At 40.6% G+C, this 24320-nt stretch overlaps 1 protein-coding gene across 2 annotated transcripts in view; it reads left to right on the top strand.

The window, feature by feature from the left end:
• Positions 1–24320, top strand: part of LOC126753619 (V-type proton ATPase catalytic subunit A-like) — a 414573-nt gene that overhangs the window by 60878 nt on the left and 329375 nt on the right. Inside the window, exon 4 of one of the 2 annotated variants that reach the window (XM_050465211.1) lies at positions 14078–14250. The exons of the other annotated variant lie outside the window; for it this stretch is intronic. Coding sequence (XP_050321168.1) covers positions 14078–14179 — 102 coding nt within the window. The 3' untranslated portion in view covers positions 14180–14250. The remainder of the gene's footprint in view (positions 1–14077; positions 14251–24320) is intronic. 2 annotated transcript variants of the gene reach the window in all.

Genomic DNA, 24320 nt, shown 5'->3' with positions numbered 1-24320 from the left:
GTTGTCTCCGAGCACCTGGAGAGTCAGGACAAACATTTTCGTGCGACGTGTTTTTGTGGGTGGTGCAAGCCGACGTCACTGACGACCCGAAACTCCAGCGAGTTCAATGCTTCCGCAGCCGCCCTACAGCCAGATGTGGCCCCCAGACTTTTTTGTTTCCTTGCCTGCGAAGACCGATGAAAGGCAAGCATTTTGAGACGACAGATGGGATCCCAGCAGCATGCACCACGGCTCTCAAGGTTGTTCTGCAGAATGCCCTCCGTGACGCCTTCAATGCTTGGAAATTGCGCTGGCAGCTGAAAGTTTTTAAGTTTTTAAAGAATTCTAACGATTGGTGCAATAAATTTTCTTAAATCGACTCAGTCCTATTACTTTCCGGACAAACCCTGTAGTATTTCATTTCGATTGTTCAGTTTGTATGGCAACTATATGCTATAGTGATCTGATCTAAACAATTTCTGCGGAGATTACACTATTGCCTGTGATAATAACTTATGCTATAATTCGTGAAGATATCTCGCTGATTATTTAGGTATACATATATTTTTTTAGAGTCTCTGACTTTTTCTTCAGCATGTTAAAATATCGTGGCAAATGGTGTTCGGGGTATAATTATGAAGAAAATGAAGAGTATAAAGCACAAGACTACTGCAAAAAGAAAATAGTGAGAGAAAGGAAATAAATTAGGCAAATAAACGAATATGTATGGAGGGAAGGTGAGCATTGCTATATTCTCCTTTTCCGCCCCTGAAGTAACTGTGAGTTAAATTTGAGAATTTTACAACAACACCAAGGGAGTTATGTTGGCTGCTTTTACTTAACGTTGCGAAAAGTAGGGCAATCAATATCGCTGTGCTAGTGCATGTGTGCGTGGACTCGCTGTCTCGCATGATGCTGGGGTAGATAGTGTAATAATCAATATTAATTTGCGCAAATGTACATATATCTTGCAGAGATACATACGCAAGCGTGTGTGCAATCCATTAGCAGTTACTCAACTCTTCCTATTTCGAAATCAACAAGAGCGGATGCACTTTGGCAAGTGAATCGTGAAATAACTAATGAGAGGAAGCGCAAGTGTTGCTGCCACAGGTCGTGAAACTACACGCACACACACGCACATACATCACGTGCGGTACATATGAGTATAAACACAAATATTGCCGTTGCTCAGCAAACACTCATGCTTGGGTTTTGAATTCTAAAGGCTTCTGCTTGCATATTTGGTAAAGCGACAGGGCGTATGAGTAACATGCTGAGGTTGCTTAAGCGGAGTGAGTTCACTTGTGTTTGTACAAAGAACTTAATGCGCTAATTAAATGGTGCATTGTTGTAATTAATACGCGCTTTGTTCTATATGGAAGAGCAGGTACTGGTTCTTTAATTGAAATATTAATCGCTCTTTGAAGAAAAAATTTAAAATAATTCCGTATAAGAATGGTTTGTGGACTCAACCGAGTTGATTTATGTAAATGCAGATATTTTAAAATTTCAATGCAATATCAAATATTGACAACACATTAAGAAATGTTTGCTATTTCTTTATTTGTTATGTTAAATATTGATGAGAGACCGGGGCGTATGAGTAATATGTAAATTAGAAAAGGGTAAGTTTATACACCGAACGTAAGGGAGTTATATAGACCTACTAATCTGGTTATAAGCCTATTTTCCTAAGTAACTTTTACTCTTACGTAAAAGTGATGCTGAGTTTTCAATGAGCATCAGTTTTGTAATAACGGATTTTTAATCAACCTATTGCTGCTAGTAGAGCTGAGTATTACGCAATTTACAGAGCCTTCATACAAGCTTATTTCATCATTATACACTTACGTTCAATTTATATCAAATTGTGCTGTGGAGGCCCTTATAAAACTTACGGCCGCCACTAACAAAAGCCAACAGCTAACGGCACCTTATTATGTAACTGCCATAAGCTCAATCCTACCATCGTCAGCACCACCATCCACTTGGCAGAGCATACAGTCCAAATCAACAGCAACACACTTAAGTAGTTTTAGCACACACACACACTAGCGAATGCCACATGATGGGATATAAAACTCACTAGTCATTATTTTTTCGTTAATAAAAATGTGTAAAAGGAGAATCGACATTGTCTGTGACCTTTAAAACGCTGTCAGCGAAAACTTACAACTGAGCGCGTATGTGTGTGTGTGCATTTGTGCTGGCTTACTACAAGGTTGTTTGGGTATATGGGTGTGTGTTGGCTTAGTACATGTGTGTGTATGTGCGCATAAGCTGACTTAAGTTGTACCCTTTCATGGAGCTTTCTATTATTTGCTTTTTCCACATATCAAACCCATACTTTTTTGCTTTCGCTTCAGCGCGGTTCTCACTAAATTCCCACAACAACAGAAGCGCCATTAAAATGAAGTTATTTTTTTATGTAGCAATGTCACTTTTTATTACATGCATACAAACACGCCGTTGATGTGATTGCCTTTTTTCTGCGCACTCGCCGGCCGCACCTTCATGTTGCGGCGACTTATGCGGCTTCGCTGAACCTGGAAATTGCAAAAAGATTGACTTTGAAGAAAGGATAAAGCATAATGATTTTCCCATTTACGTCGGCTCAATAAGCGGCATTTTCCACAGCTACAAAGCATAATGTGAATTAAATGATAGCTGGCTATCCTTAAGCAGGTTGTTAGTTTTACTCAGAAAGAAGAGGCGGGCCCATAATCCTTTCATATAACAGGCAACGCATTAAACTTGTTCAAAATTATGTAATTTACATGACATTTTTGCGTTTCAGCGTTGCCTGAGTAGTTTTTAACAATTTTAAATTTCAAGTCGGAGTTGATGTTTTAAAAGTCACAGCACAAAAATATTCAAGGCCTCTTTATTAAAATATAGTGTTGTCTATATCCTAAAGCCAATATCACGGCATTCGCTAAACCAGTCGACGGTCCCAAGAGGGTGTTATTGGCGAAAATATCAAAGATATCTTTAAAATCATTTTGATGAGTGTGAAATGAAGTTTTTCGTTGATAGGTGACACTTTAAAGAAATAATGATGACATTTTGGGCTTATCCTTTAAGAAAATGTGGGCATGTAAAAGCGTTGTGCAAAGTCCGACTGGTAAGCTATCTCCATATGTAGTCCCAAGATAATATCTTCTGGATATTTAGCGACTAATCCCACTGGTCCATAGTAATGTCAGATAGAGATTCAGCTTAGTTTGAGCTGAAGTCTTTTTCATACAACATTTTTTGAGCTTTAAGAGCGATTCGATATCTAATGTTGATACTTTATCTAGTCCCTTGAACTGCGAGAGTCCTAGATATCGAAGCGGAGTGCTAGATAATGCTAGACAGAAGCATAGGAGGTGTTCCGGCGTCTCTCTCATGCCTACTTCTCGGCACTTTATGTATGTATCGTCGTTATTTAGGCTCGGCTTGCATGTAATGCCAGTAGGTTGCGACTTTTCATTGGATTAATAACCATCCTGCAGTTCTTTCGAGATAATGTGAGTAAAAATGACTCGTAATCTTCTTTGGCGCTCTTGCACGTTATTTTGGCGAATACGCATGTCCTTAAGTCATTCCATCCTGCCCCGATACGACTGTCAACCCTTACGAAAATTGTATTCTCTATCATTTTAAGTGACTTCCCTATTTTCTGAACTGGTTTGGTAGACAGACGGAAGGTACTTATACAAATGTCATCAGCATTTTTGATTTCTCGGAATTTCTTTACGACCTGGAACCCAAATATACAAGGTGCATTCGAAAGTAAACAGGCCAGGACTTAAAAAAAAAAACAGAACAAATGGTTTTTTCGGCAAAATCAATTTATTTTATTCAAAATAGTCTTCTTCTGCACGGTCCAAAAGCATGTCGAACGAGTGTTTTAGCTCGTTGGCCGGTATGGCCGCCAGTATGCCGGTGCAAGCCTTTTGAATTGCCTCTACGTCTGCATAACGCTTTCCTTTCATAGGCAAATGCATTTTTTCGAAAAGGAAGAAGTCGCACGGTGCCATATCAGGTGAATACGGGAGTGGTTAATGGTTAAAATGTGATTTTTGGTCAAATAATCGGTCACAAGCGTCCTTCGAATGTTGGATTCTGAGCAATTTTTGGTCGTCAGTCAATTTGTGCGGAACAAACCGTGCCCTTTTCGTAAGCCCAAATGTTCGGTCAAAATGTAAATCGATGTTTTGGAGATGTTCAATTCCGTTTCTATGAATTTCAATGATGATTTCGGCTGATTTTTGATGAATTCACGTACAGTTTCGATGGAATTTCCGGTGATCACGGATTTTGATTGGCCCACTTGTTGATCGTCATTTATGTCCTCACGACCACTTTGAAAACGTTGAAACTACTCGTGCACTCTGCTACGGGATAAGCAATCATCGCCATAAACTTGTTTTATCAAATGAAAAGTTTCGGTAAAAGTTTTCCCAATTTTAAAACCAAATTTAATGTTGGCTCTTTGTTCGAAGCTCATTTTCGCACCGTTAAAACGCAATAACTTCACTTCTAATGTATGAAATGTCATGAAAATGTCACTGGACAATTGATAAAGATAGCAGATTCTAAGGCACCAGCCACATATAGATGGCGCCACCAGGGGCGCTATATTCAAAAAGTGTTCACTTTGGAACGCACCTTGTAGTATGCAGCTGCTTTCCGTTAGGCAGAGAATCTGTCCTCTAGCCAAGAGCAGCGAGTTGCTGTAGCCTCTCCAACAGTTTCCTGTAGAGATTTTGGTGACAGCTATTCATCACACCAAAGCACCGTACTGCAAGATTATCCGCCGATATACTGCTAATATCGAAAAAATAATAGTTCGTTGTATCGCGCTCAGAAGCGACTAAGTTGATTAGGTTTTTAATTTTGTTTTTTAAGGTCCAGATCAGAGCATACTCACAATTTTTTAGAACTTGCTCACTGATTCGAAAAAGGTCTTAGTGCCACAGAGCGCCTAGTCGTCTACCATATTTCCAGGCAACTTGAGTTCCATAAAGAAACAATATATTGTATTAAAAAAATAATAAACTATATATAGTATATGAATATTTATATATTTCCTCGTTGCTGCACTCATCACAACTCTATTACCTAATTAAATCTGCTTTCAATGAAAAGTTACAAAAAACTTTTACGACGGAATTATAAACATGTAAACACATACATACGCGTATGTGTCTATATATTAGTATATGTGTGTATAGAAGACTATTTACTGAAAAAATAACGTGAAAAAGAACGAGATTGCATTGAATTGCTTTCCAAGAAGATGCAACATGGCAAAGCTCACGCAAACGCAGCGTTGCCAGAAGTGTTAAGAATTTCCCGAACCAAAGTGGAAATGTGCGCGAGTGTGTGGATGCTACACAAAGCATCCTTTCCTTTGCGAGGAAAGAAACTGAACCTTGGCAAAAAGTTTAATGTGTTGTTGTTAAGCGAGAACTGCGTTTAATTATTCTGCGTCGCGTACATGACGATAGCGCGCCAGAGCGGCGACAACACAAAAATGAGACACATTAAATTCTATGGAAAGCGGCGCCACGGTGCAGGCTTATATATAGTCTGAAACTGTGCGCTGATATATCAGCTGACGCATAAATAAAGCTCTTGATAAGCAGTGAGCGTTCCCCATGTACGTGGTAAGGACAAATGCATCAAGCACGACTGCTGAAACTTAAATAAATAATTTTTGTGTTTACAAATGTAAATGCAGTTGCATGTCTTAGTATCTCATGCGGATGTTCACTCAACGATTATACTGAAACATGCTTCATTCCGTTTTGGTGATCGTGGTTATTGAATGTGGCGAGGTTGTTTATGTGAGATGCTGAGTAATATTCGGTTAAGAATGGGCGTAAAGGAAAAAATTTAGATGTCTGAATTACTCAACACGAAATATAGTATATAAAGGATTCCAGCTCTTAAATATTAAAGTATTATGACTGAGTCGATTTAAAAAAAATCGGAAAAGTCTGGGAACCGATGTGCATGCTGCTTGCATCCCCTCTGTCGACTCAAAATGTTGCCTTTCATCGGCCTTTTCAGGTAAGGAAACAAAACAGAGTCCGGGGTCCACATCTGGGCTGTAGGGCGGCTGCGGAAGCATCCCAGCCTTGATTAAATAGCTGTTCACAAAAAAGGCGGTGTGAGTAGGGGCGTTGTCGTTGGGCAACTTCCAATCGGTTGCGATGAGGATGATGCTTGAGGACTTCCACGTAAAACCTGGCATTGACGGTTTGTCCAGGAGGAACAAATTCATGGACAATGAGCATCGTTTTCACTATGGATTTGTTCATTCATCAGCGAACTCCTCCCGGCCCTCTAAAAAGGCCTGGTGCCACCGAAACTCTCCACTTCTTGCTAAAGCAACATCTGGGGAAGCCTGCTTGATCATATCAAACGTCTCTGTCGCAGATTTACCGAGTTTCACACAGAATTTAATCGCGTACCTCTGCTCTAATCAACGCTGCGTTTTCGGCTTGCACCACTCACAGAAACAAGTCGCGCGAAAATATTTGTCCTGACTCCCTAGGTGCTCGGAAACAATTGACCAGCCGCTCCTTTGGCGGAAGAAAATCTGTCCTATTGCTTTCCGGACAAACCCTGTAAGATCAAATTAGTACAAGTAGGTTCCTCTTTCAAGATTAAATACGAACACGAAATAAACCAATCGCTAGTGAAATCACTTATTCCAAAAGTACGCAGTCCTAATATGCTTGCCAAATCTGACTAAGAAACTAGTATGTAAAAGTTGGAATTCTGCACACTCTGAGAACTCCTCTGACGTCAAGTAATGAAATAGCCTGACTGTTGTTGATTTGATGAAAGTTCATTCGAATCACATTACTTACTACAAATTATTGCGAACTTTAACGGTTTTTGAGCTAAACGGATTTCTTTAAAGTTTGCTACTCATTTCCATTTACTTCACTTCAGTTCACTTCACTTTGCGCTACTTGCAACTTTATTAAAACATCTGCCCTATCAATTGGCCATTCATCAGCCGTCCAAACAATGTGCAAATTCATTCCTCGCCAGCGCGCTGAGTGAAGAGCTGAGAGAATAAATAATAAAATATGAACACAACAAAACACCATTGAAAGTGCATTTAAAAGTTTCGCTAGAAAAACAACTTTGACAACTCATTCGAAACTGATTAAAGCGACGCGCTGTCTTAGAGTACACACAGTAGTTTTCCAACAGATAAAATTGGTTTCGAAAGCCAGTGATAGAACACTTTCCGCTTGTAAGCAAGTGTGCCTGCGCGCCTTCCCCCAGCCTTCGTGGAGGCTGAAGTGCCATTACCATCTGCATTTGATTTGGCCTACTCACGGGGGCACGTCGCCCCGGCCGCACCCCCTCTGCGCACACGCAGCCATGACAATTGTTTTCGCAAAGCCGCTGCTTAGCTGGACTTTCGATGAGTGAAGGGGTGGCAGATTGGTAGTGGAGTGGAGGGCGGCTGGGCGTTGTTTCGCTGAGCGTAAATTACGTGAAACTTTCCCACTTTCCGATCAAAGTTAGCGGGGAAACTTTGTCCGCGCTTCGCAATTTCAAAATGATGAATTTATTTATACGCGCCGAGCGCTGAATCGCCCAAACCAAACGAACCGAGTGGTATAATATCACAAGTGCCGCTATTTATTCCCAACCAGCTAATCTGTGCTATCTCCGCTCGGCGCTGCAATGCGATATACAAGTAGGTCGGCACGGCCAGGCAAAAAATGTCCTCCATAACAAATGGAGGCTGTGAAATATATGTGTCTATAAAATAAATAGATAAGCAAGCACTGAATGAACTCAGCAAGCAGTGACACCGACTTCGACTTCGACTGCGACTCCGACACCAACGCCCACATCCGTTGGCACTGCTAGCACTGCAATAGTGTTGGTGGCAACGGTGTTTCCGTGACGGGACGCAGAGACCGGGCAAGGCGACAGACTTTAAGTTTAAATACGAAAATGTTGACGTAGCAGGCCGTCGAGGATATGTCTTGTGTATGTATGTGCGGTTATATTGTATGGGAGTGGCGGCTGAAAAGCGGAGTAAACGCAATTGGTGTTGGTTACTTGAGGAATTGGATTGGAAATGGTTAAAGTTAAAAATGTGCTGCGCAATGCGATGATGATAAAATGTAATCAAAGTATGAATGTAGGCACGTCGGCAAACAGACTCAAACGCAGCTGGCAGCTGCTGGCAAAATGGGAGCTCGCGTTGCCCAGCAAGCCACAACAGCCGACGCCATAAAAACAATATTTCTTTGGGAACCTCTAGAGACTTACTGCTACGCATCTTTTGACATTTATATTTTCGGACTCCCGGACTGGTGGAACCACATACTAAGTGAATCGGAGGATTAAAAGAGTTTTTATAACTAACAGGTCAATTGAAAAGTTCCTGACTTACCGTTGTAAAACACATTTTTTTATTTAACAAAGTTCCCTTTAATCCCTGCAAAACTAATACGGCTCTATAAACTGACGTTGAGCAATACCAAAAGCTTTGTCAGGATCGGAAAGAACCCCTTCGAGGCGTTCGATACCAAACGGGGTTTCAGACAAGGCGACTCGCTATCGTGCGACTTCTTTAACGGATTGTTTTAGAAAATAGTGCAAGCTGTTGAACTGAATCGAGAAGGTACAATTTTTTATAAGAGTGTTCAGCTACTTACTTGCGCCGATGATATTGATATTATTGGCTTCAACATCCGCGCCGTTAGTTCTTCCTTCTCCAGATTGGATAGGAAGCGAAGCGAATAGGTCAAGGGCAAGACGAAATATCTTCTTCCATCAAACAAACAGTGGTCGCACTTGCGACTTGGCTCCTACGTCACATGACGAGTCGACGTTACGAGTTACGAGAATTTTGCGCGTTGGACACGGTGAATACCGCATTCGATGGAACGATGAGCTGTATGAGATATTTTACGACATTGACATAGTTCAGCGATTTAAAATACAGCGGTTACGCTGGCTAGGTCATGTCGTCCGAATGGACGAAAACGCCCCAGCTCTAAAAGTATTCGACGCTTTCCGTCGGGGAAAGCAGAGGAAGACCTCAACTCCGTTAGATTGACCAGGTGAAAAATGACCTTGTTGGCCTTGGAATCTCCAATATGTGCCAAGTAGCGAAAAGAAAGAATGACTGGTGTGCACCTGTTATAAACTCGGTTATAACCATGTAAGCAGCATTATTTTGAAATCTGAAAACAGGAACAGCCGACTGTTGAGTTTTCCCACGCTTTGGAGCGGCTTCATCGTGTGCAGTCCACTCGGATGACTGTCGACTGGACTTCGGAGTGAAATAATGGAGCCATGCTGCATCCATTGTCACATATTGATGAAAAACCTCGGGCTTCGGTTCGCTTGAACATCTCCAAACGCTGCTCCGAAACATCAACTCGTCGCTGTTTTTCAGTTGATGTCTTTAGAGTGCCTACTATCTCGAACGACTTCCCTTTAGGGTTATCCAAAATTATTGTCTGGACTCTTTTGATATTTTCGTCGATAAAGACCTTTTTCTCTCTATAAAAAAATTTCTAATTTCTTGCATACAATTCTTGTCATACGCTAAATTTCAAAAAGTTTCGCTCATTTGGTTGTTGGACTCGCTGCCTAATACGGGTATCAAATTCCTGATTATGCAAAGCCGGCCGAGTGACTGGCGCTTTAGTTTGCCGCTGCGCTCTTTCGCTCGTTGGCTGTCTACAACGTCTGATATTTGCGCACTGTTAGTGGAGATACACACACACACACAAATACAACTTCCGAATGTGAAGTCAAAAAGTGGAAAAGTAACTGCGAGTTATGCTGTCGAGGGCTGGGAGAACAGCCAAAATAAAGCTTAATATAAGGACTCTCAAAGCGAAGTTCGTAGGTATGCTTGTGGGCGAGTGTGGGAGTGTGCACGCATACTTTAGCCAACAGGTTTATCTTATCCATCGAAACTGTCAAACCGAGCAACACTCTGTGACACCAAATAAAGCTGCGGCAGTAAGTCGCTTGAAATGGACTAGCACTTCAATGGATTGAGAATCTGTGTCAAGGAGATGCCAGCCAAGCCAACAACTGAATACAACAACAAAAACAAACAACGCCAACACATAGAAGAGAGAAACTCAAGAAACGGCGAGCAAGTGGGTGGCCATTAGTTCGACATAAATTTGAAAAATAAATGTCAAAAAAGCAACCTTGAGCGCATGCTAAATTTAGCGGTTTTGTTATGGATTTTTATGTGCAACTTTGGTTGCATCGTCGCTGTTGCCGAAGCAGTTTCGCAGCGCGCGACCCGAGAGGAAAGAGATAAAGCGTAAAAGCACAAGGGTTTTGGGAACGGAGCGCGAAGTCGGCGGTTAGCGAAAACGTCAAGGTCATACCGAGGGTCGCAATGGGTTTTCCGCAACGCGCTAGTGGGTGGTCCACAGCCGAGTTGACTGACTATCAGCTGTTGACTTAATTTTTAGGTGTGACCGCTGGAGGGGGCGGACGGTAAGTGCAGTTGTGATGCAAATTGAGCATGCAAAATAATTGTAACGGTAGCAATGAAATACGTTAGAGCGCAAATTGTAGTAATGTATAATTCACAGTTATTTTAGTTAAATATTCATTTCAAAGTTATGTTAATTACTACTTTGTGCAAATATTAATATTTAATGAGTCGTAACGTTTCGTGTTTGTTCCGCAAACCGAACCGTAATGTGTGTGCACTCACACATACACACACATATGCACAGTCATAAATGTAGCGGTAAAGCGGGAGTAAGTTGACATTGTGTTTTGCCCACGAAAGCCGCAGAGCACATTATTGCATTAACTGCACTATTGTTGTTGTTGTTGTTGGTTGTGTTTATTTTTGTACAGTGTTATGGCAACTAAATCATGTAAGGAACATTTAATATCCCTTTTATTATGCGCAGTCAAACAATATGCTTAACAAATGTTAGGATAAAATTTCAAGCTGAGCGAGGTCGCGGTTATGTGAATTAAATTATCCGCGGCAAAAAATCTCAAATAAAAGTACGTGAGGACAACTTCGCGGCTGACAGGCCACAAAGGTGTGAAAAATGAATATTTAGTTCTCAGCTGTGTCCAGTTACAAGCGATTTGTTTGCTTATTGTTAAAACTCTTAATTGAGCTGTTAGAATATGGAGCATGTTACTTGGCAGAATGAGATTTCTACTCGTCGGTAGTTTGAGTTTCCTTAACAGTGGCCTGGAAAAAGAAGTCCGAATGGACGAAAACACTCCAGCTCTGAAAGTATTGGCGCAGTAGCTGCCGGGGGCGCCACCTTGCAAAAAGAAGAAACGACTGGTGCGCTGTTGTAAATTTGGCTGTTTCTATGCCAGTAAAGAAGCAGAAAACCTGGAAGTAGATGGTTCTGACAGCAGTACTTCGACAACTTATGTCCAACGGCTCCAAATCATCTTCCAGACCTGTCGAGCTATAGAAAATAAGAACTCTTGTGTTCGGACTTCTAGATTTGAAAAACGCTTAGTAGTGAATACAAATTTGATGCTTAGTTTCAACTCCCTCCAGTTCGGTGGAATGTCGGAAGGTATGCGCTCCCAAGTGTTTAAGTCTTGACCTTCCAAACGGGCGACAGTCAAGAAGGAAGTGTTGAGTTGTTTTCACCTCATTTTCTTCCAAACAGCTTCTTCAAACGGCGTCTGGTAAGATTTTCAACCTTGCAGCATGGACGCCAATAGGGCAATGGCCTTTTAAAAGACCCACTACTAGGGAGAAGCTTGCCTTACTGAGGACAAGGAGATAACTAGTTCTCCTGAGATCAATCTTGGGCTAAAAGGCTTGTGCGAGGGCCAAGCTTCCGCGAAGCCCCGCTAACTAGTAGTAGAACACAAGAGGATATGGGAGCACCAAACCCCTCACATTGTACGGATAGCGGTTCTGCCGTGCCTTTCCTTGCAGCGCATCAGCTTTACAGTTTACTGCGATTCCGCTTTGGCCCGACACCCATTCCAGTCTTATCACAAAGACACTTGATGCTATTGATAGCGAGATTAGGCTCTCCCCGACCAACCCTGAATGCACTGTTAATGAATTCAAGGCGACACTAGCGCTTTGCTATCTGAGTGAATGGTCACTTCTCAAAAGGAGGCTGAACCCCGGAACCTCAGATCGATGCTACCTTAATGGCGGCAACCTCGGCTTGGAAGATACTGCAATATTCAGGAAGTCTGAAACTCGGATTGATAGAGAGCTCCTGGCAGCAAACCTTTCCACCAACCTTCCCTCCAAGCTTTGACCCACCGGTAAAGAAGCTCCCTGCCCCTCCTCCAACGGCTTCTTCCCACTCATAGCTCCCTCGTCGATATGTGAGCAGAGAAGGAGCCGCCAGAGTTCAGTTTGGTGACTCCATGATCTAGATGAGCCAGTATGAACTCAAAGTGTATGAGGATATCTGAGTCTTCAGATACACCCTACTTAACCAATGTCAAGGGAAAATTTGCGACTTTGCTGAGTTTCAGTGATTTATTTCTTTTTATTAATTCAAGTTCCTTCAGAAGGTTCCTTCAACACCAAACACGGATCATTGATGTGTAATTAAACTATTCCGACAACCTTTTTTCTCTGCCGCTGTGAGTGAGAATTATTGAGAACTTGAATTTAAAGTTATTTATTTCTCAAAGAGTAACTAAAGTGTGCTTCACTGGAAATAAGAGTTGAAATTGCTGCAAAGTTGCCTGCGCCCTCGCACACGTGGCACGTGGCAGAATAAACAAGAAACACGAAAAAAGTTACCAATGCATAAAAAGTCAGCGAAAAGCTAACGAGCAAGGGTAGAAGAAAAATCTCAAAAGGATAACAACAAGCGGCTTAAAGTTTTATACCGTCAATGTGGTCATCACCACCCCTCACACACACCCAACCATTGACTTCTGCAAGTGACCAAGTCAAAAGTTACGCGCCACAAAAGCGCCAGCAGCAGAAAATCACATTTAAGAAGCTTAAGTGTGAGAAAGCGGATTTCCAGCGTCGCAAAAGCAACGTGAGCATTATTTAACATATGCAAACTGAGCGAACGACAAAGCCATTTACATAACATTTCTTTGGCAATATGCTGCAGCTAGCTGGCCGTGCTACACGCGGCAACATGCAGCGGCACGCACGCCGTTGACCGGCAACAGATTTGAAAGAGGCGCTTCCGCCGCGGCGCAGCGGTGTGAAATGCCGTTTCCGCCGCCAACGGCCGTGCAGTAGCTGCGCGAAACATGGAAAGCAAACACAACAGCTCAGGTGTGAACTGCGCAAACGTGCCGCGTTGCATAATCCATAGAGCACTTGCCAATAATATTTAAATAAAATCGGCGGCGTGCATGTTTGCTCGCACAAGCGTGAATGTAATTTAAAATGAACGCTTTTATGTTTTTTTTTTAATTATTTTGATTTATTCGCACACACACACACATGGGCATTTCCTTTCCCATAGCGCCGCAAATTGGCACGCATGCGCGCCTTTATTTCTGCAATTGCTCCCATGCCGCGGCCAGCTGTTGGCTGTTTGCTCGAGTTTTTAATTTCGCAAATTTGTTTGCTAATTACTTTCGCATAATAAACACGACAACACAACAACACGACTGTGTGTGTAATTTGCATTTATTATTTGCCGCTTTTGTTTGCAGACACACGCACAGGCACTGATACACATGCGTGTAATTATGGGTATTATATTGCATAATATGAAATAATTACAAATTAATAAAATATGCTGCTCATGTTTATGGTTAATTTGGTTTCTAGTGGCTTTTGAACCGCATTGTGATATCGAATTTGCTGCCCGAATACTTTTATTGGCATTGCGTTGATTTGAAATTACCAACGAATTTTTGTTTTGATAACCTGTTCGAGCTATGTGTGAGTTTTCAAAATGCTTATGTTGCAAATATCTAACTTAATTTAGAGAAAACTCCGCTGAGAATGTTGGTAATGCCAAGCGGAATGTGCGACGGGCTCACAAAGGCTGCGAGCATGTCAATTAAATGGAAAATTTAAAATATTGGCTCTGCTCAGCAAATATAAACCATTTTGATTTTAAATAACTAATTAAAATTGATTTAGTTTCAGATTTCCACAGCTTTGTGTTGTGAGGGCCAAAGGAGAGAATGCTGGTGGGGTTGCTGTCGCACACAGTGGGTGGCGCTTAAGTATTTTGTAGCTTGATGTTAGCGTTTACACTGAACAGTTATATAGTCTAAAGATATATCGTGTTGGCATATGGAAGTGAACTATAGGTAAGTGAATTTTGAGTTTTCTCTAGTGATCTCACAAGTACACTGGTAATTTTAAGGTTAGACTTTAGTAAGTAAATATATTGGATAGAATTCTCAAAATTATGCGATAATGATTTACAGACAACAGTTTGTATCATATGAAAGTATTTTTAAGATTTCTAAACTATATGTATATAACGGATTGAAATCCGCGTGACTGTCTTGATGAGACTTGATACACATTTTCCCTTGCACCCAAGAAGGGTTTGTATTGCAGATGGACCAAATCGGACCATTGCCACGCCCACAAAACGCCATTAATCGAAAACCTATAAATCGCTTTAACTACTCCAAGCTCCACAATAAGATACAAGGTTGTTATTTATTACCCCGCCCTATAACAAGTTTAATGTACGTATCTCCTAAACCTTTCAAGCTACAATAACGAAATTCCCTGAAGGCATATCTTTGAAGCATCCCTACTCATTCTGTAAAAATGGACGAATTTGCACACTCTCCATATAACGGTTGTTGCCTATATGTCAAAAATGTGTTGAATCCGATCAATAATTCCTTTAGCCCTCATATACCTAATAGACAAGTTTTCGAACTTCCGCTTGACTGTGTACCGTATATATCGGTTAGTATTTGGGATATCTTAATAAAATTTAAATCGCTTGTTTTTCTAAAAACTGTGCAGCTTTGCCATATAACTAAAATTGCACCTGCCTTTGATCGTGGCGACTTGCAAGAGTATGAAATGTTCGGTTACACACGAACTTGGCTCTTCTTTATCTGTTTTATCTTAAGTCTGTTTCTATGAATTACTTTCGAAAGAGAGATAAATTTATGTGGCAAATGCGTTCAATTCTACATAAAAGAAATGGAATCAGACTTCCAATGCACAGCTAATCCATTTTCTCTGTATACTCGCTTTATATCCGTAGAACCAATTGGTTTTTTTCTTTATACCTCAGATAGCCTTTACCTAATTGGGTCAATAAAAACTCATTAGAACCCATAAAGAGTACATTCGAAAGAATGTCTGAACAATTACATGGTGCAATGTTTCTGAAAACTTTTTTCAAATGTCAGGACTATTGTTTTTGAAAATGGCTGACAAAACCATTAATAAGCCCAAAAGTTTGTAGTTTTGGCTCTTCTGACATTTTTCCGAACCAAATTGATATTTTTTCTATGCACTTTTCTCGAAAAAATCGATCAGCAAATTAATTTCAAGATCGAACGCGTAGAATAAATGATTACCTTTTCAGTAATTTACATCAAACTTGACGTTCTCTGTTATTTTTTCTACGAAAAAAAGTGGTGTCATTCAAAAAATATATTTAAAATGCTTCAGATAACTATAGGGTGATCTTTTGCGAGGTTCCCTACTTTTTAAAGAAAAATCATAGAAACTTTAAATTTATTGGAGAACGTTTATTATCATTCAAAACAACATTCTTGGGTATTTATTTTTTGAAAGTTATCTAAAATGTTGGCCGCGGCTACGTCTCAGATGGTCCATCCATTGAGTGCAATTTTCGATTATTCATTCGAGCATTTTCCAAGGCTTGAATTGAAGCGGGATTTTTCGCATAGACTTTAGAATTTACATATTTCCACGGGAAAAAGTCTAATGGTGTGATATCGCACGATCTTCATGGCCAATCGACGGTCCTATAACGTGAAATTATCTGCTCACTGAAGTGTTCTTTCAATTAACCTATTGATTAATGCGATGTGCCGCCACATTGTTAAAATCAATTGTCACCGAGATCAGGAGCTTAAATTTCAGGTATCAATTTGTCGATTTTCATGGCGCGATAATGGTCGCTATTGACGGTTACGTTCTCATCGGGATAATGTTTGAAGAAATATGTACCGATGATTCCACCGGCCCACAAACCACCCCACACTATCGTTTTTTCTAGCAATCTCTTCGGGTTGCTCCCAAATGCGACAAATTTGTTTGTTTACATATTCCTTGAGCCAGAAATGAGACTCATCGGTGAACAATTTGGCTCGAAAACGTTGGATTTTCTTGGAACATTTCAATAGTCTATAGATCGAAATGATGTCGATTGGGAAGATCGATCGGCCTTATTCCTTGCAAAAGCTGTATTTTGTTCGCTTTCAATTAAAGATCTCGATGTAAATGCGCCAAGTCGTTCTATACGTCACTCCGAGTTGCTATGAACGGCGCCGAATCGACTCTCCACGGCCTACGTGTACACTCTCAGCTACGGCTGTTATACTGCGTGCTGGACGTGGTATATTCGGTCGAATGTTATCCAGTTAGTTGTAAAGTTGAGGGATTAGTAAACGCTGTTCAGACGTAAGTCTTTCCATGATGAAACGCCAAACAATACTAAATAACATGACAACTTGACACAATTTACGCGTGATCCGTCAAAAAAGCTATTGAAAAAGTACCTCTACTTGGATCATCCGTTATAAACTTTTATTTGCTTGTGTGAATATTATAAAATTTTGAATAATAATTTGCACTTTTTACTTGTTGAAAGAAAAAATGTAACTGTAATTAAGCGCTGAACGACAATGCAACTATTCCAATTGGTGAATAAGAAAAAACACCAAACAAGTTAGTTATTTCATAGAATTTGTGGGGAAAATATTTAACTTTCCTAATTTTTTTCGAAAATTTTTTGCCGATAACCCAAAAATAGTGTAATCAGCGAGCGCAATCAGCTCTAAAATATTATTATGTAATGTTACCACTTCACATAATGGATTCATCACGACGCGAGTGCGCGAAAAAATTCGTATTGACATTTATTGCGCGAGCTGCGCTCATATTAAGAGTGCTCAACGCGCTAATTCGTGTTTAATAGACAACGCCGTAGTTAAACAACGAACAACGAAAACCACTTCGCATCAATGCAAACACAAACACAAACACACTCGAGCGTGGGTGTGTGTGTGCAAGCGCGTGCAATAAAGCAGGAAATCCCACTCATACAGAGCGCGGCATACAGTGTGCGCAAAAAGTATGCTCATCCATATACACACATACACACTTGGCTTATTGATAAAAAAGAGGCGAATAAGTAGCTGCGTTTTTAGCATGTGGCAACCACAAAACCCACTAAATCAATATGTACACAGTGGTCAAGCATTTCAGCGCCGCCGCCAGCAATCGAAGTGAATTTGGCGCAACGCGAGTGGCAAGTCGATTTGGTTGCTGAATTTATTTTCATTTTGACTTTTGTATTTTGGCGCAAAAAATTGCAAATATAAGGAACGCAAAAATAATTGCATACTTTCGAGGGCGGCGGTGACAAGAGGGCTGGACTGTGGCTGCGGTTTGCAAGAGAAAAAAAAACACACACACACAAAAAGCAAAAACAACAAACCGAAGCATAAACAAGAATAAATGGCTGCAATAAGCCGGAAATGACCATATTTCGTGTTTGCTTATTGGGCAGCACTGTTTGCGCTGCGCTTAAAATGCACACAGCTCTATGCAAATTGGCGGGTGGCGGCTAAGTACCCGTCAGCCCCCTCCCTGTGTTTGGAGTAGTTGTCCACATATCAAATGACCTCGTAAATAATAGTGCAAACAACCAAAAGCAACAACAACAACAGCAATTGTGGAGCGGGCAGTAAAACCAATAAATATGAAATCATAAATAACATTGCGATTGTAATTGAAAACGGTCAAATGTTGTAAACAAATTTATGAATTTTAAATTCGCGCTTACACACACACACACATGTATGTATGTATAGATAAACGTGGCGAAAACGCAACAAAGTCGTCAACGCTTCGGTTGGTTTGTTGTGCGCTAGTGTCACCCGCTCGCTAGTTAGCTGTTTGGTTTAAAGTAGACACCATAAAAAAAAAAAACAAAAATATGCCCTGCAGGGAAGTGTTGATTTCCTACTAGAGCTTCAAGTACCTCTACCAGTTCGGTTTCAGGCTATGGAGTTTTTAACATGCAATGCTCTAGGAAGCAATGACTTTTCCATCTTCCACTTACCTTCTCCATAGTTCCGAACTAGTTCAAAATGATCCAAAATGCGTCGGGCGGCAAAAATAAACGAATATTTAAATAACTGTAATCCTAGCCACCACCGGGTAGTATCGAAATTTCGCTCCTCTGTAAACCATAAATAACTAATCACTTCGCTTAGCCCTTCAGGGCCTTACTGCCCCATTCATATGCATACATAAGCCTATACCGACATCACCCCACCGACGCACACACCACCAAACATGTGTGTGCGCATTTCGAAGGACGTCCGCCTGGCGCTCTACTATTTCCATGGACTGCGGTCTGCGGTTGGCTTTGCGGAAATAACAATATAAAAGCAATGATTATGATTTGTTGTTGCTGTTGTGCCAATAAACATAGCGTTGAAGCGGTCTAATTGATTTTGACCATACAATCATACTCGCACACGCCCACTTACATGCACTCGTGTACGCGCCGCTTATTAGCACAAGTTGCCACACAGTTGCCGTTGAGTAGCTCAATCATCGAATATTTCGCTAAACACTTGAAACTGAGGTATTGCAAATAACGCGCATATAAATTGAATAAATTTTATTTAATTTGCAAATAATTTGACAATAATTGAAATGATAATTTCCATTTTCGTTATATTTGCTACTAATTCACATACTTACAAAAATGTCTGTTAGAGTGTGTTTCCGGTGAGTGAACGCTGATTATAATCATTCTGAATAAAATATAATTATATTTTGGTGAATTTGGCACCACACGTTAGCTAGAATTTTTTAGAGACTGGCTATAGTTATTTTTATGCGAAGTTAAACAGCTTCCAAAATATTCTATGTTCTATGTTTTATGTGCGGCATTCGATGTTCCTTGTACCTTAGTATATTTTCTACATTGTATTCTTTATATATACATTTATAGCCATATTCTACATATTTTATATTCTATGTTTTATATTATACGTTTTATACTCTGTTTTATATGTATATTCCATATTCAATCTGTTTGAAGATCATCTATATGCAATATTCCACATTATTTTTTCTATAAACGACATATGTTCTATATTCTATGTTTTCTATGTTAAATATTTTATATTCAATGTTCTCTATTCTATATTTTATATTCAATGTTTTATGTTCTATATAATACTTTCAATATTCTTAATTTTTTATTTTTTGTTTCTTGTTTTATGTTTTATGTTCTATGTTCTATGTCCTATGTTCTATGTTCTATGTTCTATGTTTTATATTCTGTGTTTTGTGTTCTATGTTCTATATTATATTTTCTATTTTCTATATTCTATATTCTATATTCTATATTCTATATTCTATATTCTATATTCTATATTCTATATTCTATATTCTATATTCTATATTCTATATTCTATATTCTATATTCTGTATTCTATATTCTATATTCTTTATTCTATATTCCATATTCTATATTCTATGTTCTGTATTTTATATTTTCTATTTTCTATATTCTATATTCTATATTCTATGTTCTATATTCTGTATGTATGCCACATTTTTAACGTTTTTTCTTTTTAATTCCGCTACAAGTAAATATGATGGCAGCCATTTCACTGAATTTTGAATCTAATGCGCCATACAATATTTTTTAAATAGTTGCTCATACGCCATGCTTAACCACAACGTACTCATTATCGGGCCTGTTAGATAAATATACATACATATTTATGAGGCACATAAACTAAATCACAAGAAAGTTAAACATGTAGACAATTCTCGGCTTCCCGGCCGTTAGGGCCCCGCTTTTGGCTGCGTGTCAATGCAAATTCCGTTATCAGGCATACATACATACATATGTACATAAGTGGGTATGTAAAGTGCAGCAAACGGACGTTGTTGTCGCAGCCCTTGCACTAAGAATTTAAAAAGTCAGTGAACTTTTGTGTGACCGTTTTTATGGACGCCGCTGTGAGCCATAAAATAAGCATAAACATGTACACGCACACACACACACACACATACACGCCTGAATTCATTACGCTGCTTATATTTTGTTAAGCTGATTCGCCGCAAATTGCCACACTAAAACTTTGTTAGTATCTATCATTTATTTTTAAGTTGCACGTCGCGCCCCAGAGTCGCGTACAGCGGACACAAGACTGCCGTCCCATGTGTGTGTGTGTGAGTGTGGGCACTTCAGCTTGTCTGCTGATTTGGTGGCGCTTTTATCTATTTGCATTTGGCGCTGCGGCTTCGTGTACACGCCGGCGATTTGCTTGGCCCACTTGCAACGAGTTGCATGCACCAAAATGTCTGTCTCTGTGTAATGAGAAATTTCCAGAAATGCTTGTGTGGTTGCATGTGTTTTTGGTTGGGGTCACACACAGCCAGGGCATAAAGATAAGCGCGCGCGCAATGCCACAATAATAACAGTAAAAATCACTAACAACAGTGGCAACATAAACTAAAGCAACAAAGCAACACTATGTGCAACATGAAGTTTGAAATGGCGCAATTCCAAGTATTTTCGTTCTTATTGCCACTTCTGGAATTTGCCCCATTTCGCTTTCTTTGCGGCCAACTATCTCGCCAAGTTTGCGTGCCCCTCTGTGTATGTGTGTGTGCGTGGCATATACAATATATAGCTGTAACCAAAACGCAAAATAGTAATTTGTGTTGTTGTTAATGCTTAGATTTCACTATCTCCCTGTTCGCCGCTTCATTCCGCCGCCGCCCTCCGTAATGGCATGCGTCCGTGCCACATTGTGGCAGCTTTCATCTAATCGTCGAGGAAATTAACACATTCAACGCTGCAAACATCAGCGCCGCCAACGATAGCAACCCGTCCAGACAGCACACTGCATGCTCTGCCATTACAAACAACAACCGAAGTTCTAATTGTGCAGTGCGCAAACTGACACCCACACACATACACACACACAGACTCGCATTGCTTGTGGATATATTTGCGCTCGGTCGAGTGGCAGCGGCCGCGCGGCGGTGGCAAGTTTTCCATTTAGGATTTATGAGCTCCAGCGACTTGCCATCGAAAGTTTGCACTTTGCGAGCAGCGCAGTCGGCGCTGACCACATAACGGCCCATAAGACTGCTGCCGACTGCTGTTGGCTGTTTACAATTTGTAAATGTACCGTAATGAAACACCATGCTACAGCGAAGACTGCCTTGCAATGAACCCACGTTCTCGTTGGCGTGCAAACGGAGGAGCGCGTGGGGAAAAGTTGCGCTGATCGCTGAGTTTGCGTCGCTTGTCTAGGTTGCACGGCTGCATGTCTCTGCGCCACGGAACAATGTTGGTTAATTTGCGTTTGCATTTTCATTAGACAAACTTACGACACACACACGTATGTGTGTTTGTGTGTGTGCGCTTGCGTATCGTCGGCCAGTCGCCGACTGCTCTAATTCAATCGCGGCACGCAAATGATAGTGAAGCATAGTTTTTGGGGCCAACTTCAATTACTCACATTTGTCAGTCAACAATCTGGGTGTTTCGCTGTGAATGTTAAATTGTATGGTGGTTAGGAATGTAATTTGGAAATCAGCTTTCATATTTGTTTTGAATATTTAAACATTTCTAGAGTAATGTTGTTCGCAAGCGCGAAGTTACAAAACCACAGAGAATTTGATGCACTGAAATTGTATAGGTGAGTATGTATATGTGGAAGGCTGACAAAAAGCCGTGGACTGAATACTCAGAGTTCAAAACTGCTTTTTCAAGTCGCTCAAAGCTTTAACCACTCCTCATTGCTTGCACAGAGGTAACATTGCGTCATTCTGCCTCTTGTAACACTCAACCGCAGTCTCAGACACCCAGTGCCCACATAAGCTATGAAATTCGAAACAGACTACTTTGAACTCAGTAGGTGGCGGAATTAAAAACATATTTTATTGAGTCAAAATCAGTTTCTCTTCTCATTTGAGTAGTCGAAGTCTGTGTCGAAATTAGTTTCCTTGAAGCTGAGGAGTTTCTTGGTTAGTCGGTGTTGAATTACCGTAGCTTAAAGTAAAACTGTGAAATATGACTAGCACTAAAGACAAGTCATAAGCATTTGTCTGTAACTCTTCAATAGTCAATCCTGTAGAAGGGGTGCAGTTAGCTTTTTCATGGATGGGACGAAACTAGGAGTAAAGAGCTCTCCGTCAATATTAGCTTGAGGCTACCGGATGGACCACTGTAGTGTTTTTAAAGCCGAAGTGGCTGCTAAGAAGCGCAGTCCCCCCGACAGCGTGGCGGCGATGCTAGCGCTGAGCTCGTTAACTGTGCGCTCAAAGTTAGTCAAGAATTGACCTACCTCAGTAGAAATAGCATCAAGCTACTTCATCATCAGACTCGTTTGGATGCATGGGACAGGATTGCTGTCAATTGTAAAGCCAATGAGCTAATCAGACGACGGTACCCTTGTCGGCTCTCATCGGGATGGGACAGAGTTGGATTTTCATTGGTTGACATTCATGCGGTAAGGCGAAAAATATTTTCACACGCTGGTTGTCAAAGGTCTATGGAGCGTGGGTCAGGTGGAAATATTCAGGCATTTTTCCTCCATTTGCCAGCTACTGCAAGAGTAAGGCTGGAACATCTCGATAATCTTACCTTCGAACCAGAAACATAGCTGGAACTTGCATTAGCCTTCAAGAAATTTGTTAAAAACATAAAAGACTGTTTAGGTACCACAATCGACCGGCGTTCCAAGTGAGATACCCAGTAAGATCGAACTCTTAACTTAACCCAACTCTTCAATAATTCGCCAACCCTCACTAGACATCGTTACCCCAAGACGCCAGCGTAAAGCCATCGTCCAGTATATGGGAGTTTTTAGGTACCACAATGGACCGGCGTTCCAACTGAGATACTTGGTAAGATCGAGCACTTAACTTAACCTAACTCTTCAATGGTTCTTTAACCCTCAACTAGATTTCGTCGCCCCAAAGAGGCTACCTGGAGCCATTATCCAAGTTCAATTCAAGTTCCTGTGTTTTTGTACTAAGGCTCAGAAGAGTGGTTTAGCGAGAAACTTCGCACTGCAACTTCAATTTAAAAATAAGTTGTAAATCAGTATCAGAAACGATTGAAATGAAAATACTAACAGTTACTAAGTAAATAAGTAATAAAAAAATGGAAAATTGTAATCAAAATCCGAACAGCAATTGCGAATGCGCTAATGTAGATCTGGAAACCGTTATAAATAGCCTTGCTGTTTGCATTTCATAAAAAGCACGTTCGGTACGATGGCAATTTTCAGTTGCTGTGGCTGTTAGTAAATTCGCGTAAAATCAGTAATGGGGAATCTCGAACATTGCCATATTGCGCAAATAAATTCGAATGTGATTGTCCGATTGCAACGCTGCAGTTGCTTTCGCTCGCATTGTTGGCGCTATTGATGACTGTGTTGCTGATTACTGTTGCTGTTCCCATTACACAGTGCATGGCTATAGCGTTGATGCCAAAAATCACTACCACAGGCTGTGGCCAACAAACTAGAACTCAGTGATTTTCCATTGAAACTCAACTCGGCTAAGCAAATGCTCAAACGGAGCTACTATTAACCGCAGTCGAGTGAATGTAGTTGCATTGCTTTCTCATTAAGGCAATTTTTTACTTTTCGTTTCCAAATGTTCATGATTCTCTGGCCAATACTGTCGTTTATACATTCATGTTCGTACTTATCGTTTGCTGTTTACAATAGAACTAGTTCACATCCGATTTGGCAGTTTGCTTTGCTGTATCATTCCAGCGGCACCAGCAACAGTCTGCACATATACCTATATACAAATATGCACACACATACATACATACATACTTATGTGCGTATCTAGATGTTTGGTTAGTTGGTCACATGCGCCGTTGCCATTAATATCGCCGGCTGCCAAAGGGAACTGTTGCTTGCGCGCTTTAATGGCGATTGCACTTAGTTGTGGTTGTTGTTGTTGTTGTGCCATGTATATAGTTTTATATATATTTTATGGCTTTTATTGTTGTGCTTATCATTATGGTTTCTTGTGCGAATGTCGTGTGCTTGATGGTGTGTTCGTAGATTATTACAATTACAAATGGCAATTGCCAATATCTTCGCACTTCGTAAACACTTCATTGCTTTTGTTGTTGTTTTTTATT

Source organism: Bactrocera neohumeralis, chromosome 3 (genome assembly GCF_024586455.1).
Source record: "Bactrocera neohumeralis isolate Rockhampton chromosome 3, APGP_CSIRO_Bneo_wtdbg2-racon-allhic-juicebox.fasta_v2, whole genome shotgun sequence".
NCBI classification, from domain to species: domain Eukaryota; kingdom Metazoa; phylum Arthropoda; class Insecta; order Diptera; family Tephritidae; genus Bactrocera; species Bactrocera neohumeralis.
Note: the sequence above shows the minus strand (reverse complement) of the source record. Positions and strands in the feature narration are given on the sequence as shown.